The sequence below is a fragment of the Cryptosporidium muris genome, genomic scaffold (genome assembly GCF_000006515.1).
Source record: "Cryptosporidium muris RN66 scf_1106632353999 genomic scaffold, whole genome shotgun sequence".
In the NCBI taxonomy this organism is placed as follows: domain Eukaryota; phylum Apicomplexa; class Conoidasida; order Eucoccidiorida; family Cryptosporidiidae; genus Cryptosporidium; species Cryptosporidium muris.
The window spans coordinates 48,315-66,916 of NW_002196571.1; the positions used below are offsets into that span (position 1 = coordinate 48,315).

The window sequence follows — 18,602 nt, forward strand, 5'->3', positions numbered from 1 at the left end:
AATTTTAATATATTTTTATTCTTACAGGTTAATACAGAAATTACCTAATAGTACAAAGTTACTTAGGAATTTATCCTCAACGATCAATTCCTAGTTGGCCCACTTTTCTAGTACTTTATCATTAATCCATATATCCCCCCAAGATTTTATTTTAGAGTCCCACTGCCATCTATTACCCCAAGAATTTCCCCATACATTTCCATTGCCATCAGTAGCATATTTATTAGTCCACTTTTCAACATATTCTGCAGGGGCTCCTCCATCTCCCATATTCTCATGTCCAATACCAGCATAAAACTCTCCCCATTCCTCTTTCCATTCTTCACCAGTATTAAGTTTTTTCCCATATTTGGATGCATGTTTCCTACTAGTATTATCAGGATTACTTTCTTCTTTCCATTCTTCTTTCCATTCATCCCCAACTCCATTTTTGCCAGATTTTTGTGCCCATTTCCACTTATTATAAAAATCTTCCTTCCACTCTTCTTCCCACCTATCCCCAAAACAATTTTCACCTTTTTTCCAAGCTTCTTTATAACCAGGACGTTCAGACCATCTTTCAATCCAAGTTCCTTGTTCATCATATCCTTCTTTAAAAGCCCATTTCTCACTATTTTCAAGAGATTCACCAAATTGTTCCGAAAACCAATTATTATCTCCCTTTCCTTCTCTTAAAGTCTTTATATTTCCTTTCCCATCATCTTCCCATTTCTCAGTTATTTCTTGTTCAACTATTTCACGATTAGTATGATTAAATCTCTTTATCCACTTATTACGAACTTTCTTCCCATTAACTTCACTTGTAAAATTCTCTCCCCAAACCTCAACCTCACCATTCTGGTCATATACAGTCCATTTCTTATTTTCTGTTCTCTCATTAGTAGATTCATTCCACTCTTCTTCCCATAATATAGTTCTATTTTCACCACCTCTTTTATCACAACCAGTTTTATAGCCTTTACTAGTATTTCCATTAATTTCCCATTTATCTATAAAATCCTCTTGGTTTGTTTTATGCCAATTTTCACCATACTCAATATAAGAATTAGAATAAATACTTTCATTCTTAATAGTATGTTGACATAAATCAGGAGAACTAGAAACCGTGACTTCATTACTACAATCGTTAATTCTAGGTTTTAACTCTAGTTTTCGTTTTTCACCCCACTTTTCACCTTGTGAATTTGCCCACCATTTATCAGTTGAATGAAATTTTCTTATCATATTCCCATCATCATCAATAGTTAAATTTTCTTCCCAATCTTCTCCCCACGACTCATTATCACTAACACGAAATCCAAATTTTGTGCCATCTCTATTAATAGAAATGGGCACTATTTCAGAAATTTCATTATCAAATTCAGCTTTTTCATGAAATTGTTCTTTATATGATTCATTTCCATTATTATACCAATGGCTTTTTGTAGTTGACTTAAGCTTGTTACTACACAAATTATCTGTATAATCCACAACTTCTTTTATATATTCACCCCAACTATCATTCTCACCAGGTTTATCCCAAGATTTCTCTATACATTTAATTGCAGAAGATCCAGTCTCATCAATGTCCCATTTCACAGAATAACATTCATTACTTATTTTTGAGTATCCATATTTTTCTCCCCATCTGTGATTCTCATTATAATACCAACGATCATTCTCTTTTGTTCCATCCTCTTCTTCAAACCAGACTTCATACCAATTATTTCCTTGAGAATCTGTACCACTTTTTCTACCTTCCTTTTTCCCATTACTATCCTCTTTTATATGTTCCTCCCAAAAACTATTTGATGTTTCAGATTTATATGTATCATTATTTAGTGATTCAATAGAAGAAGTTGTAGATAGACTATATTGTGATTTAAAAGAATCTTTATTAGTACTTCGTAAGTTAATGTCTCGTTTATTTGACCGTATTTGAATCTCTTTTGAACCATCACGATATAGCTTTGTAATTTTAAAGTGATGTATTGGAATGTCAGATGTTAAATTTCTTTCTTCTAAATAGCTTATTATCTTATTATCTTCATGTTTAATTGTTTCTCTCCATTCATCTCCTGTAATTGAATTCTTTCCATATCTATTTGTTTTTTTTAATTTTGTTTTATCTTGATCACATATAGTGCACTCTATATCTTCATACCAAACATCTTTAATTTCTTCATTATTTTCACATAATTTCTCTATACGTTTCCTAATATACATTCTTCTGCCTTTTCTAAACCATTTCTCAGTCCATCTGGTATGATTTATATAGTTTATACCATTTAACTGCCCTAATGAAGCTGTATTATTATTTCTATCATTTGAATCACTTTGTTTATCCTCTGAATCATCAGATTCTGATGATGATATCTGATTTGAATGGGAACTTTTCGGTATTCTCCTTTGTTCAATCCACTGTTCATTCCAACTCCCATCTTTAGATTCTTTACTTCCCCAAATTAAACCATTTTCATCACCTTCCCAATTCTCTATATAATCATCATATTCTCTAACTTGCCTATCACCTAAATTCCCAGTTAAGCTAATATTTATAGGATAAATATCATTTAAATTTAAAGAGTTGGAAAATTGCAATGAATCACCATGTAGTAGACGAGATCCAAAATTATATCTAGAATTTATATTTTGATCCTCAATTATAGATGCAGATGCATAATATCCAGTATATTGTCTCTGCATGGGGTTATCTTAATACATTCAGAAATTTATAAAACTTTAATAAATATTTTAAATTAGTTGTATATACTCATAGAATCCACAAGACTACTTAGCTTTATTAGAATAACTAGAAAAATTTTAATTTGTGAGTAATACATACTACCGCCTAATGTAGCGCTAATCACCCGCCACACAATCGAGTCTAATCCTGGTTAAACTATTGTAGAACACTTTGATTATATTGGATATATTTTGGAAATATTTCCCAATAAGTGTAGACAACTAAATCTATCTTATTCAATAAATACATCATAGATAGTCATCTTATTAAAGTTGGAATACACTAAATTTTCTGTTTTACTTCTCAGGTTTATATTTAACAATTAATACTAATAAATTATAACTTAGAGTCATCCTCTGATAGGATTAAATAATTAAAAAAGTGCTACTCGCCATCAAATAATCTGTTTGATATATTAGATGTATAATATGTCACTTTTTCATGTTGATATAGAGATAAATCACATATATATAGTGATTCTGAAGCTGAATTATGTTTAATTGTTTGTAATACCTTAGAATACTCAGACGGTATTTGTTCTTCTACATTCCTGTTTATGCTTAAATGATCGGAAATCTGTACATCTTTGCCATGATTAATAATATAAAGTAGTCTTTTATGCTGTCTTGAAACATGTCGAAGAGAGTATAATAATTTCAATAAAGTCTCCCAAATAAAAGAAGGAATATATTTTTTTGAATAATGGTAATTATTTAAAAACCACTCAATAGTACTTTCTTCAATATTATCTGGACCAATAACCTTACCTTTAAAGACTTGATATCCAAGAAACATTGATAAAAAGTCTTCACATTGTTCTAATGCTAAAGTTTGAGATATAATATTTGATTTCCATGAATACCCCTCTAATGGATTTGACTTTAAAAACTCCATAGTAGATGTTCTACGTAAAATTGGGTACATAATATGAATTATTGCCTTTCTATTAAAGTCTATTTTATTCAATAATTCAGTCTCCTGCTTTAATTGGAATTCCATTTCTTTATCTATATCTATTTTATTATCTGAATGTATTTCACTTAATAATATGGGCATTATATTTAAAAGTGAATCAAGATGACAGCACAAAGAATTATTTTGTTTTATCCTAATCATAGATTCTCTTAAACTTAGTTTATATTCTAAATTAACCATTTCATCTTTATGAATTGAAATTTGTGGATGAAAAGTATACCCAGATTCTCTTACAATTTCAAGTGGTAAAGAAATTTTAAATTGTTTAAATAATTCCAGGAAACATGAAATAGCACCAATAATATTTGGATTATTTAATTCTTCTGAATATACTTTACAGGCATTATGTATTTTATATTCACATATTAGAAATCTAGATAATGAAGTAATTATACTGGGATTTCTATCCAAAATAGCCAAAGTAAATGGTGATAAAGACTTATTTAGAATAATATTTGATTTAGAATTATTATATGTTACTGAATTGATAGAATGCAATAAAACAGCTAATGGAATTCCACCATATCCTAAGACTAAACCATTAGAATTTAAGTGATTTCGTATTGCACTTAATAAAAAAGATGAATTTTTTCCTATAGGATTAGCCAAAGGTATCCAATCAGTAGATATTGGTTGCCAATGGTTATTAATTTCACCAAGTAAATCTAATTTTATAACAGGAATGATCTTATTCCAACCATTTATATTAAAGTCTTCCTGATAAATAACTAAGTTCAATTCACACTCATCCATTATTTCTCCTTCTTCAGAATCAGAGATATAAATTTCACAATTACTTTTTTCACTATTATTTTCATATAATTTTGAAATTTGCAATTCTTCAGATTCAATATTAGGTAATTCTTTAATATTACTCTTAGCATTATTACTAATACAGAGTGTTTTATTATTAGACATACAATCTAGTATATATTGGAAACTCCCATTTTTATTAATAAAAAAGTTGGCAGTTATAGAATTATTGTTTTTCATATTATATAATGGAAAATATCCAATTTCTAAAGGTACCAAGTTAAAGCATTTACATATTATAATGTCCATAAAATCTATTATTTTTTCTGAGTCTAAACATGTTACCTTAACTTGACTACTTTCATTAGAAATTACAGCTATTGGGAATTCTAATTTTAGATCCAACTTTTTTAAGGTATCCCGGAAGTGTAATAGAAATATTATATTTACATCTATATTACAAAAATTTACTAATAACTTTTCCATTTCAAATTGACATAGCTTAATTATACATTCTAACATTTGTTGAAAAGTATTATTATCTGTACTTTTTATTATCCTAGATGATATAGGTGGTAATATACACCATAGTATAATAGAGCAATCCATATCTACATTATTTTGTAATATATTCTTTACAATATTTGAAAAATTATTAGTAGGGGAATTACATTTATATTGAGATTTATTTGACTTGTGTATATTTGAATATTTTAGAGAATTTGTCAATGTATTTAGTAAAAAATCTCTTAGCATTGTAGATCTCTTGTAGGGATCAAATTTGTATAAATTCTCACCCATACAATCAGAAATGAAAAATGAATACCTTCCAGTAGAACGACTAGTTGCATAGATCTGCATCTCTGTAGAAACCATTCGTACAAAACCTCGGGATAAACTATCAATTGTTTTTTGAAACCATAGTTCTGATATATTATTTTGGCCTACAAAATAATGATCTAAATTGACAGTGTTATTAAAACATAAACTAGATAAAACATCAGATTTAATTAAGTCCCAATTAAAACCTATATGGTTTTGCACTATGTGCAGACCATTAGTCTTCATTAATCTTTACATTAATGATCAATTACAGAGAATAGTACTAAGACTAATAGTCATGCGGTAAAATTCATTTTACTAAAAGTTATACCGGGGGTGGTACATCTATAAAGCAGAGATCTAGTATTCTAATAGTTATAAGCATAACGAATTTTCAATGTGCTAATAAAATACAAACTTCTTTATTAATATTAGTCTGAGGGTCTATTTTGTATGGCTTGTTGTTTAATCCTTCTATTATATTCGTTCCTATTGTTTGTATAAAGTTGATAAGATTCCGCTTGAGCTGGAGATTTAATATTAGGATTATCAAGCAAATCCTGAATTCCAAGTAGTATTTGCTTCATTGTTATAGAGGGTTTCCAATCTTCATCTTCATTTAAGATAGACAAGCAAACTGTACCTGACGGATATATATTAGGATGAAATAGTGGTGGTTGAAAAATACACTTTGGAGGTTTTGCAGGATAATCTTCAGGAAAAGATACATTTAATGTATATTCACCACTTTCCCATAAAGTCTAAGAAAATAATCAGATAAAATTAATAATAAATAGTGATAGTGATATAAATAGCTAATAGTATCTTAACAATCTATAATTACACCTACCCCTTTCTTTCCTGGAATTTTACAAATCCATCTCATCATATTTTGGCCTTCACCATCTTCTGATGGTGCATATTTAGCAGAAAATCCTACTGGATGATCTTTTCGCCACTCAGACCTTTCTTGAGCAATCCTCTTTCTAGCAAAACTCATCTAAAAGAGGATGGTAATGCCAAAGTAATGCTAAATAAATTACAAAGTGAATCTTATAAAGCAAATTTCTTCTAATTATAAATCCTACAATTTTATTCTGATATAAACAAGTACTTCAAAAAAAAAAAATTCTATAAAAAGGCGCGCAATTGCGTAAATATGAAGAATGAAAATCACTAGTTGTTATGTTACACCCCCCACTCTTCTTATTTCTCTTCCCTTTATAAGATGTAATAGTAGAATTTTAAGTGGATATTTAGTAGGTAATTAATTACAAAAAAAAAAATTAAGTGATTTAATTAACTAGATAAATTAGATAGTGAATTTGATAGGTTATACTAAATTTTAGAATAGTATTAATTAATATTGAATACCTGAGAATTATATATTTCGAAAGATAAACTGTGAAATCTTATGAACCATTTAGTGCTCAATGAAGTATCCAATAAGATATAGATGCTAATATGATTGTAAGAATGGATATTCTTGGTTTTTGAGAAATAGCATTAGAAGTGTTAATTATAACAGGTGCTGCATAATTAGGTCCAATGAGCAGAGAAGGATTTCCTGGACATGTATTAATTGAATCAGATGGAAATTGGTTTATAATTCCTGGGAGCCAGAACATATCACAACTATCAGCAGATACATTCATAAAACCTTCAATTCCCCAAGTAATTCCCCAACTATTTTGCATAACATAATATTTTTCTCCTTGATCACTAATGCCATATCCTATTAATAAAACTGCATGATCTAATTCCTCTCTAGATGAGCACTTAGGAGCCTTATATATTCCACCTGAATATTCATGAAATCCTGGTAATTGCGAGTTAACACTCACAGCAATAACTCCATATCTAGGTAACATACTTGTTACAAAATCCCATCCATCAGTACCATTAATACTATATGATGAGAATATCTCATATGATCCAACTGTTTCACATCCAGTACATTGACTTGCAGTACAAGTTCCTACATTATCATCATATGGATAATTATCCCAACTACAAATACTATTTGGAGAAGAATTTGATGATAAAGCATAACTCCATGAGTTTGCATAAAAACCACCATCACATCCTTCATTACCATATTGGCCACTACAATCTATAATTTGTTGTGGTGATAAAGAAGCAATAAGTAATCCTGTTTGAACACATGTTGCAGTATTAATTGTAGATACTGCAACAAATGCATAACAACCGCCACATTCTCCCTGATTATATGGAGTATAAACACATGAGTATCCTGTAGCGATATCTCTACTATCATAGTAAGTTTGTTCTTTATGCAATGAAGTAGCCGATATGTGTTCCATTAATAATTCTCGACCTAATCTAACTGTTGTATAGAGAATCTTCTTTTTTTGAATAGTTCCATCAAGAGGAATTGGTAAGTCAGTTGAATTAATATTAGAAGTTTGACCAATTACCTTTGAATTTCTCCATTCTAGTGATTTAGATTCACTTACATATTCGTCTGGGATTGACAGTTTTGACTTAAAAGTTCCTAACGATGCAGGAGTTAAATCAAAAAATGTAGAATTACTAGATTCCCTCAAGTTATTAATTGATTCAATTACTTCAAGGCATTTATTTAAGGGAACTTGAGGTAAATTTAACCCTGATTGTGTATCAGAAATTATATTACAGAGACAATTAAAAGGATGTAAAATAACATTAGTATGATTACCAAAGAAAATTTTAGGAACTAAATCTTTTAGACTTTCCACTTCCAGAATCAAACTTGAACTATCTTTAGAAAATGATGCTAATGCATTAGCTAAGTTATATGTTCTAGAATAAGGGAACATATTGAGATTACTTATTCCAGTAGTAATATTAAAAATATCAACTGTACTATTAATTTCATCATTTAATATTAAAGTTAAACTTGTCAAATTAGATGGAATTATCTTTGTATTTGGTGATAAAATATTTCTGGATAAAACTTCTTTATAAATATTATTAGATAATGTTTCAAAATGATACATAAAAGCTATTTTTTTAAATATGGGAATCAAACTCGGGAAAACTTTTAAACAGTTTGTTGTTAGTGAACCATATGTTATATTTCGATTATTTAAAACTTCAGAAATGTACTTATATAAATCTGAGATTTGGTTCTTCAACACTTTATCTGAATGTGTATTTGTGATATTCTTATTATCTCTAGTACTAGTAGTGTTCTTAATATCTGAATGTGTAATTGTAATATTCTTAATATCTGCATCACTTGCAATATTATTAATATTTGTAGTATTTGTAATATTATCAGTATGGTTATTAGGATGTGATAAATTAATAAAAACCAAATATTTAAGATTATCATACCTTAAACTTCCAGAGTTTCGTAAACTCCCCCAAATAATAGTAAAGAATACGATAATAACTTTATTTATTAATGTCATAGTATTATTCTGTCCTTTATTTCTTATTTATTATAATGACCTAATATAAGCAAGATTATAATATTTAAAAGGCATGTAGACAAGTAAACCAAAACTAATCTTGCCCTCAAGTTAAATTACACCAAAAATATGAAGGGAAGGAAATTTAATTACTAGTATAGATGGTTTATAGTTGTTTTCTATTAAAGCCTGATTATGGAGACGTCAGTTTCACGATACATGCAATATGTAAGCGCTATAAGGCGCCAAAACACAAAACTTATTCGAAATTAAAGTGAGCGTATACTAACGTTTAAATGAAGCAATATATTTACATAAACTTGTGAAAACAAGAAAATAAAATAAAATAAAAAGTAAAAATAAACTGAATTGAACCCTGTTAACAAGTCGTGGACAATTTACTAGACTATTCTAAGAGATCTAACAACTACTATGCTTCTATACCTTTAGTGAATGAAATAAGACATAAGTGAGTGGTAGTTGAAACTGTCCTTCTTGTATAAATAAATCTGATATAAAATCAGTAATTGAACTCTTAGAATATCTTCCATTTAATAAATCTAAAGTACTCTGTATATCATTATCTATTTCATCTTGGTCAGAGGCACTAAGATCCAACATCGTAAAATTAACTTTCAATTCTTTATCTTCTAATGTAGCGATTAATTTAAAATTTAAAACAATATGAAATGATTTTTTTATTGCTGGATCACATCCATCTTCAATAGAGTCAGAAGATAATATATTACAATTTATGTGAGATTCCTTTTTAGAATTAGAAATTGATCCTGAAGCTACATCAAGTTCAGCAAGATAATTAAAATCCAATTTATTAATGGAATCATATATGTAGTTTAACAATTCATCCGGATTGTCAAAAGATCTAGTAGATAATTTTAAAAAAGAGGTCTTTTCTTCTCGAGAGTATTCATCATATTCTGAATTAATATCATACTCATCTAATTTATTATAAATATGTTCAAGATGAGTATGACCTGATAAACCTCCAGGAAATTTTATAGGAGAACTATGTTTTGTTTCTTGTAATATATTGTTAGACTGGTGAGATCTTATATAATTATTAAGTAATAACGCATTTTGAGAATTATCACCAGTGGTGAATATTTCACTGGAAATATCCAATTTATAATTTATAATTGGTTGAATACCTAAATCAAGCTGTAATCCCCATTTAATAAAACTTATAGATCTCATATTTTGAAATAGTTGATGAATAACAGAATGTAGTATCCCTGGCATCTCTATAGAATTATCAGGACAATTATTGAAAAGTAAGAAGTTCTTAGAGTTGCTTTTATTTGATATATTACTAATACATCTACTTTCTTTTTTACCCCAAAATGTAAGACGAGAAGCTGTATTATTTCCCCCAATGTTGATAAAACAAATAGATTCTATATCAATTTTCGTTTGATTAGTATCTTTAGTTATATAAGATTTGTCACCCAAATTTAATCTGATAGCATTAAATATATCATTCACCATTAATAAAATATCCATTTCAATATCTTTCTGTTCATTTAAATCTACACAATAAAGTTGGTTGATGTTTTCTTTAGAGTTCAAATTTATACCATAATTTTGATTAGGAATTTCTAATTTAAGAATTTCTATTTTATCCTTAGAATGTTCAAACTCATCTAAATTATTTAGTGCAGTTGTATGAAGTAAAGATTGCCTCCTTAACATTGAACTTTTTGTTTTTCTTTCTTGTACAAATGGAAATTCCTCTTGAGAAAGTCCAATATCCATACTTAAAGTTTCATCATCATTTAAATAAAACCCTTCAATTGTATTAGTAAGCAAATCTTGAATAGTATCTAAATCTGTCATGAGTAGAGATGTTGGACGACTAGTTTCATCAAAATTTACAACTTTATCGATATTTATTGAAATATCTCTATTACTAATATTAATGCATTGATCTTGTGCAGAATAAGTAAAGTAGGGAAATTTTCTTTCTAATATTTGTTCTTCATTACTATCTATAAATTTTACATCTTCTCTACTCTCAGAATTTATTTCATTCGGAGCATTTGGGATTGATATAAATATTTTAGCCGTTGTTGGGATTTCTTGTGAATAAATCCTGCAAACGTATCTTGGTTGTTTTTTATATTTATGAATTCTATATTGCAGCTGATTTATTATTAATTTATCATTTAAGAATGATTTTTCTAATTCCAGAGTATACTTTATAGATTTCTTAAAAGGATATTTTAATTTATCTACCAATTTTCCTCCTCCCTTATTATCAAGTTTACATAATTGAATCGACTTTTCACATGCTAAAATCTCGGAATTCAAAAATTTTATTTCATGTTTAATTTCTTCAATTTTATCAGAAAATTCCTTATTAGATATCTTTGTTTTGTGTAGCCCTTCTTCAAGACTTTGAATTATTGCTAATTTTTTCTCCATTTCATTCATACTCCCAATTTCATATTCACTATATTGTTGTTTTTGTTTTTCTAATTTCAATTTTTCTTCTTTAAGTATTTTCTTCTGTTCTTGGAAATTCTCTTCAGCTAATAAAAGTTCAGAGTTAGTTGTTTTAACCAGCATTAATTCTTCTCTATAACTATGTTCTCTTTCTTCCAACAGTTTCTTAGATCTAGAAAGTTTTTCTTCTCTTTCACGAATTAAATTTTTTTGACGAATACCTAAAGGTGGATTATTATGAGCTATTTTTGATGACTTGGGTAATTTCAAGCTGCATTTACTATTTAATGAGTTAGTTGAAGCTTTATTAACTTTTTTTGTAATAGACTTAGAAATATTATTTAAACTTTTTAACTCTGAACTAATAGTTTGCATTTCACTTTTATCATTAATTTCTTTATTAGCTGCTAACTTTTTTGGGCCTCTGGTCATTAGGGCAACCCTAGGTAGCTTTGTCGTTTTCTCCTTAGATACCAATTCTACTTTTGTCTTTACTTCTTGATTATTATCTCTATTTTCTTTCAAATATATACTCTTATTCAGCTTACTATCTGTATCATGGCTAGTTCCAAAACTCACATTTGCATTTGATGTTAGTGGACTTCTTAAACTTGTACATGAGTCATTTTTAATATATATCCTCGTATTTATGGTATTATTACTGTTAGTAAAACTATCTCCTCTTATATTCTCATTTCTAGAGGTATTTTTTGTACAAAAACTACTATTAACCATGATTTTTTTTATAGTACTGGATCTTTTTAATGTAGGTATTCTAGATGACATCTTTCAAAAGCATAGAGAATCCATATAACTCACAGTCTATATTTCTAGTCATCAAGGTATCAAAATTTAAATAGAAAATTTATTTATTTATTAAGTTTAGTTGGTAGTACAAAAACTAGTTTGTGGGGGAAAAACTCTACAGATTTTTTCCTAGCACACATTTTAGCACACATTCAATAGGTAGTAGTAATATCCTTATATAGCGCCAAAATACAAATAAATTTATATTTATCAAATGAAATAGTAATTTATTTTATGATATGCCAATTATTGTAGCTTATTTGGCAAAATAAAGCAAAACACATAGATCTTCTTATTATATCTAAAAAAAAAGGTGTAATTATTGAATTATTGTTCACCATAGTAAATGGCAACAAAACTAAAATAATGATCATTTTATTTCTGAAATACATATAGTATTTTTATATCTCTCTTTAACACTTTTTTTAAAAAGTTAGTGTAGGTCCAAAAAGAATTTAAAAGTAGTGCATGAGGCGCGCGCGGTTAAAATAAGCAAATTTGACGTCATTTTTATTCTTAGACTCTTCCCCCCTGAAAGAAGGGACGAAAGTAATAAAAATAATTTAGTACACAGGATTTATTAATATTTTGTTTAATAAGTTGATATATTCTGTTTTACTCAGTACTTAAAAACCGTATATTTCACACATCTCTGTAGACATATACGGTTTTATCACGAAATAGTAAACTATTTCTTTATATTTATTGTAAGACCTAAACTAAAGGGAATAGATTCTAAAACTAATCTATTTTTTACGACGCTTAAAATATATAGACTTAATGTATTTCAAAATAATTAAGGGTTTTCTTAACTAATTTAAATAGCAATATTACTTGCAAATAGAATGCATCAATTAATAAATACCAAAAATTTAGTGGATTCTATACACTATAATGTAGAGAAATATGGAACTTATGACAAAGTATTGAACCAAAGAGATAAAGAAAAGGATTATAATTTAATAAAAATACTGAGTCAGAGATATTTGGAGGAGTTCAAGATTCCAGTAAAAAATATAGAACTTGGAACAAGTAAAAAACCTATATGGCTAAGAGATAGTCACTCAGAAAATATTTTAGATCCCAAATTTAAACGTCCAATATATAATGGATATTCAAAATTTAATTATATGCCAAAATTTTTATATGATAACTTAAATAAACTAAAAACTGAAACTAAAGGATTTTCTAAGTACTTTGAAAAAGATTCTGAATTAGAACAAGATACTAAATTTGTTAATGAGGAACAATTTAAATTAAAAAGATCAAAATTTATAAATGATCAAGTTAAGCCTAAATACAAATTTTTATCTCGTTATTCCGAAAATTTATTGGAGCACTTAAGGTGGAAAATAGCACTAAGAATATACTATACTTTAGACCCAGGAAAAAAAGATTATATAGATTTAAATGAAACTAAAAAAATTTTATGGGATATTTTTGAAGAAGATACAGAAAAAGCCCAAATATTATTACTACTTATTGAAACATTAACTTTATGTTTCAATAATAAAGGAGTTTTAAAAAAAAATGAAATTCTACCATATATTGCTGAAAATATACTAGAAAATGATGTTGGCTATGGATTATTTTCAAAACTAAAGTCGATATTTGCTAACCAATATAGTAGAACAAGGAAACTTAAAAATGAAAAAGAACTACTAGGTAAAGAAGAATTACAAGATAATAATGAGGGAGATTTTTATATATCCCCAAATAAAATTGGAAAAAAAGTTTTATCTGTAAAGTCATATAAACAGCAATTAGCTCCAGATATTTGTACTAATCTTGGTGTTAGTAACTTTAGAAAAAGTTATTGTCTAACAACTAAGTTAAGGAACAATTCAAATATTGGAACCCTAAGCGACCATATTAAAAAAACACTAGATAGAAAAAAGAAAACAATAGAGAATATTATCCAAGAAAAAGAAAAAAAAGAAAAGGAGATCCTGGATAGTTGTACATTTAAACCCGAACTTAATTGGCCTACATATAATTATGTATTAAAACAAATTGAGAAACAAAAGTGTTTGAAAACTCATAGGAATAGAAATATTACATCTTCTAAAGCTAAAGTTTACAAAATTGGAGATTACACAGTTGTTAATGAAGATAGTAATGAATATATAGATGATTGTTTAGGTAATGAAACTTCTAGCTTTCAATATAAGTCAAATAAATGGAATAATTATGTAAATGATACTTCAGAGGACCAAGTATATGTACTCCATAGAGGCTATAATTGTGAACAAAGTAATTTAGCTGATAAAGAAATGGACTGGAGAAGATCACTCCGTAGCAGTAATTACACTAAAGATACTTTAAGTGCAGCTTCTAAAGTTATGCATGAATTTCTTATATTTGAATCTAAATCAAATAAATCTTTAGATAAAAAGAAGTATAAATTTACAAAATCTTTTGAAGTTATAAACAGTAGAAAAGATGATCCTAGATTATTTAGTCCAGAAATTATTATTGCAGAAGTAAGTGAGTCTGAAAAGGAATATCAAGGAGAAGAAAAAATCAATGAAGGAAAAAGTGAACCTATTAATAAGTCAAAAATAATGGAAACTTCAGTACAAATAGAAACTAAATCTGATATACATCCTAAACAAATAGAAACTAAATCTAATATATATCCTAAACAAATAGAAACTAAATCAGATATACATCCCAAACAAATAGAAACCAAATCTAATATATATCCTAAACAAATAGAAACTAAATCAGATATACATCCTAAACAAAATTTAACTAAGACTTCTCTTATACTCAAAAATAAACTGTTAAGTGGCTTGAGTCCTAAAGAATTACATTCAAAGCCTTTAACAGAATCCAATGATAAAAAATCAAATATATTTCTTATTTCAGATGAAAGTTCTATATCTAAACTTTCTTTGGGGAAGAAAGAACTAGATGAAAAAGTAGTTCCAGATATGAAGTTATTACATAAACTTCCACTAAAAAAAGAATCCCTAAATACTGAATTCAAAGAACTTTTACAACTTTCTAAGACAGTAATAGATATCAATCAACTAGAAAATAGAACATTATCGAAAGTATTCCCTTTGGAACAGCTGAAGGTAACTGAACTAGAAAGTAAATTAACAAAGAAATCTTTAGCTATTGAACAAAAAGATATAGATATCTTGAAGTATCAAACAAAAATAAAAAGTGTGGTTAATACCAAGTTAAAATCTAATAATCTCCAAGAAACAATTATATTGAGAACAAATGATATAGCTAGTAAAATGTCATCAAAAACTTCTGGTGTTTCTAAAGTTCTCAAAAATTTTCCTAAAAAAGAAAATGTAAATATTGAAGTAAACACACATACTGAGACACAATTAGCTTTGAATACAATTGTAAAGGAACCTACACCTAGCAATTCTCTAGAATTAAAATTACCATTTTCTAAAGAATCTAAATCTATACAGCAGTTGGTAGAATTAACTACTCCAACTGTTCAAAAAGAAATATTATTAGAAATATCTACAATTCCTAAAAAAGACATATTAGTATCTTCAAAAGTATCTTCAATATATGAGAAAGACATGAATTCTGTAAAAACTTCTTCAATAACTGAGGAAAATATATTATCTGCACAAAATACTCTACTATTGAAGAGAAAAAATATTCCCAGTCAAACAATTCTAGTTCCTAAAAGTTCTATAACTAAATCCGAAGTTACAAAAGAAATAAACCCGAATTTTTCAATACAAGATAAGAAGGTAGGATTTTTCAATTCCGGTAATGAAATGAAAACTGTTGCTTCTATAAAATCTCCTATACTTATAAATAATGATATTCAGTTACCTTCAAAAAGCTCAGAAGTAGATAATTTAGGATATGATATGGATAATACATTCAAAAGGCAAAATATTAAACAAACATCACTCTTAAATTCATTGAATTCAAAATCGTTACAATTGAAAGCTAAAGTACCATCAAAAATGCCATCTATAACCCAAAATAAAGAATTTATATCTAAAAGATCATATCCTACTACTTGTAACTCTCTATCAACACTAAAGAAAATAAATGGTCAACTAACTAATAAGATAAATTTTGCAAAAGAGGTTAGCCAAGCCCCACCGCTATTAAGAAGTGAAAAGAAGTAGTATATATAATAAGTCATATACTAGAACCATAATAAAATATCTAACTTAATTATATCTAAACATATTCAATTGCAAAGTGTAGTATAAAGCTAGGATTTAGAAGTGCTTAGATCTTTATAATAAATATATTTAAATTGTAATGGTTGTTTAATACTTAAAGTACCTGAATTGCAAATTAAATTCAGAAATTTGTAAATTTATAACTAAATATAGTTTAAATCAAATAAATATAAGTGAACAATAATAAAATTATACTTTGAGGGGTGATACTAAACATAACTTTAATTTTTATATAAAATAGCGGTTGTATTATGGCGCTCTTAATAGGGAATTTTTTTTTTTCTTTTTTTTTCTTTAAATACAAAAAAAACCAACAAATGTCACTTAATAGTAGGTTAGATAAAGATTTAAGTGATGAAGAGTCTCAAAATTTAATAACTCCTGAATTCTTAAATGAACTAATTGTAGAAGATTATTCACAAGTCCGCCTAGGACCATCAGTAGCCTTAGTTATGTCATGTATAACGAAAGGTTTCATAGATGATGTAATTCAGAAATCTTACGAAATTGCATTACACCAAGGACGTGGTCAGATACTATCTGATGATATCTTATTATATTTAAAAAGGAAATATCCAGATTCTGGTCTTGCTGAACTTTGTGAACTAAATGACATATCTAGTGAGGGGGGTGCAATAAGAAATATCCAGCAGTTCAACTCTGATAGATTAAGGAAGATGGCTGCAGTTAGAAGAAAAATGAAAGAAGTGAAATCTAGTATTATAAAGGATATGCATTTATAAAGTCTGTCACCATTGGTATTAATGGTGTAACAAATTTTGGCAATGGTAATATTTCAATTAAAGTTCATACAGGTCGGGTATTACCGCATGATAAATATACTAATAATATTAAAAAGAAGGAAAAAAAAGGGAAAACGAGAAGATATAGATAGCGCTTAAAAATTTGTACAAATTGTAAAAAAAAAAAAAAACACTGGAGGCCATGATCACAACTTTTAAAACTAAATAACTGATAAAAATTGGAATCTCAAGAGCATAGAATTGGCCAAAGGCTAAAACAAATTGAAATTGGAAAGAATAGTCGAGGATATGAACGATATTCTAGAGCAGTAAGACATGATAAAAGAAAACGTCATTTGAACTCAAGTTGGCATCCAACTACACCAGATGTATATGCTAATATAAGTAAATCATGCTTTTCTGGACGTCTGAGAGAGTGGAAGTTGCGATTACATCTTTGGGGTAATCTTAGTGAAGATGAATATAAAGCAATACTAAATGATAATATGGAATTACCTCCTTTATTAAATTCTCATTTAGATCAGAATATAAATATTCAAAATTTAAGTAATAAATATTTTGCAAAATCTGAGAATACTTCTTATTCAGAATTATCTGATTTTCAAAAAGATAGGTATGAAATTCCAGCATATAATACTTCAGAAATGATAAAATATAATATCCCTTATACTTTACAATCATCAGACAAATCAAAATATTCGGATTTACAAATATTATCAACATCAAATGATCTGTCAAATGATAATATTAAGCAATCTTCCAATAATAATTGTTCTACATTATCTATATCTCCAATAGGTAATTCACAAGTTAGTGCACTTTTAAGATGTGTTCGTAAAACATCTGATGAACTAAAATCTATAGAAGAATCTGGAATAAAATCTAACTACTTATCTAGGGAAATCGTTCTACCATACCCTAAAGATTTAAACTCTAATTTGAAAATAGGAGAATCTTCTAATAAGATAACTATTTTTATTCCAGAAACGTATAGAGGTTCTCAAATTTGGAGATCCTGCAATTTTATTAGACAATGTGATATGGTATACTGGTTTTATAAAAATAAGAATATATTTGAAAATCTAGATATACCATTTGACAAATTTGTAACAAGATATGGAATCAAAGAAAATGACTTACTTATTAATAACAATTATACATCTATAGATCAAAAAAACTTAGTATTTGGAAGATCTTACACTGATTTATTCCGTCTTGTTAATAGACCAGATGATATTAAACATACCTCTTTAAAACCAATAGAATTTGCAATTTTTCCAATAAAAAAAAGAGAATATTATACAGACGTTGACTTTAACCTATGTTATTACCCTGCTGCAGCCATTTTTTGGCAAATTAGCAAGAGATCAAAATCTACAATGGATGAGAATGAAATTTGATTATTTTATTCGAGACATTTGATGTAGCTATATATTGTGAATTTTAGATGTATATTAAAGTTAGATTACTTATTTAACATAATATCAGATTATAAAGAACTAAGATATAGGGAATAATCTGTTAGATATATACTACACTCCCTTCCTGTTTTTAATTTATAATACATATAATTGTAACATTAAAGAAGGTTTGAAGTTTCATAAAGCATATTAAACAAAAGGTAAAGTCTCTTAAAACTGTAAGGCGCCAGTATACGCTGCCATTAGTGTGCTTACCTGATAAGATATTTATAAAG

General features: G+C 27.7%; 7 protein-coding genes across 7 annotated transcripts, besides 9 other annotated features; 2 read left to right on the forward strand and 5 right to left on the reverse strand.

Moving 5' to 3' along the window:
* Positions 1-90: 90 nt before the first annotated feature.
* CMU_022800 (uncharacterized protein) lies at positions 91-2,685 on the reverse strand (the record flags this gene model as incomplete). Its single annotated transcript, XM_002139588.1, has 1 exon — positions 91-2,685. One exon carries the CDS (start codon positions 2,683-2,685, stop codon positions 91-93), a length of 2,595 nt encoding a protein of 864 aa, XP_002139624.1.
* Positions 2,686-2,707: 22 nt separating this feature from the next.
* Positions 2,708-2,741: a sequence feature (AT_rich).
* A 368-nt stretch (positions 2,742-3,109) lies between these two features.
* On the reverse strand, positions 3,110-5,521 carry CMU_022810 (uncharacterized protein; the record flags this gene model as incomplete). Its single annotated transcript, XM_002139589.1, has 1 exon — positions 3,110-5,521. The coding sequence occupies one exon, from the start codon at positions 5,519-5,521 to the stop codon at positions 3,110-3,112; it is 2,412 nt and encodes an 803-aa protein (XP_002139625.1).
* A 185-nt stretch (positions 5,522-5,706) lies between these two features.
* Positions 5,707-6,275, reverse strand: CMU_022820 (ubiquitin-conjugating enzyme family protein; the record flags this gene model as incomplete). The annotated part of the gene is made up of 2 exons (XM_002139590.1): positions 5,707-6,036; positions 6,126-6,275. 2 exons carry the CDS (start codon positions 6,273-6,275, stop codon positions 5,707-5,709), a joined length of 480 nt encoding a protein of 159 aa, XP_002139626.1.
* Positions 6,276-6,705: 430 nt separating this feature from the next.
* Positions 6,706-8,691, reverse strand: CMU_022830 (papain family cysteine protease, putative; the record flags this gene model as incomplete). The annotated part of the gene is made up of 1 exon (XM_002139591.1): positions 6,706-8,691. The coding sequence occupies one exon, from the start codon at positions 8,689-8,691 to the stop codon at positions 6,706-6,708; it is 1,986 nt and encodes a 661-aa protein (XP_002139627.1).
* A 333-nt stretch (positions 8,692-9,024) lies between these two features.
* Positions 9,025-9,055: a sequence feature (AT_rich).
* Positions 9,056-9,129: 74 nt separating this feature from the next.
* On the reverse strand, positions 9,130-11,940 carry CMU_022840 (uncharacterized protein; the record flags this gene model as incomplete). Its single annotated transcript, XM_002139592.1, has 1 exon — positions 9,130-11,940. The coding sequence occupies one exon, from the start codon at positions 11,938-11,940 to the stop codon at positions 9,130-9,132; it is 2,811 nt and encodes a 936-aa protein (XP_002139628.1).
* Positions 9,353-9,394: a sequence feature (AT_rich).
* Positions 11,941-12,001: 61 nt separating the features above from the next.
* Positions 12,002-12,034: a sequence feature (AT_rich).
* Positions 12,035-12,154: 120 nt separating this feature from the next.
* Positions 12,155-12,197: a sequence feature (AT_rich).
* Positions 12,198-12,806: 609 nt separating this feature from the next.
* CMU_022850 (uncharacterized protein) lies at positions 12,807-16,082 on the forward strand (the record flags this gene model as incomplete). Its single annotated transcript, XM_002139593.1, has 1 exon — positions 12,807-16,082. The coding sequence occupies one exon, from the start codon at positions 12,807-12,809 to the stop codon at positions 16,080-16,082; it is 3,276 nt and encodes a 1,091-aa protein (XP_002139629.1).
* Positions 13,836-13,908: a sequence feature (A-rich).
* A 113-nt stretch (positions 16,083-16,195) lies between the features above and the next one.
* Positions 16,196-16,218: a sequence feature (AT_rich).
* A 195-nt stretch (positions 16,219-16,413) lies between these two features.
* Positions 16,414-16,438: a microsatellite.
* A 21-nt stretch (positions 16,439-16,459) lies between these two features.
* CMU_022860 (uncharacterized protein) lies at positions 16,460-18,306 on the forward strand (the record flags this gene model as incomplete). The annotated part of the gene is made up of 2 exons (XM_002139594.1): positions 16,460-16,859; positions 17,138-18,306. The coding sequence occupies 2 exons, from the start codon at positions 16,460-16,462 to the stop codon at positions 18,304-18,306; spliced, it is 1,569 nt and encodes a 522-aa protein (XP_002139630.1).
* Positions 17,431-17,466: a sequence feature (AT_rich).
* Positions 18,307-18,602: the final 296 nt, after the last annotated feature.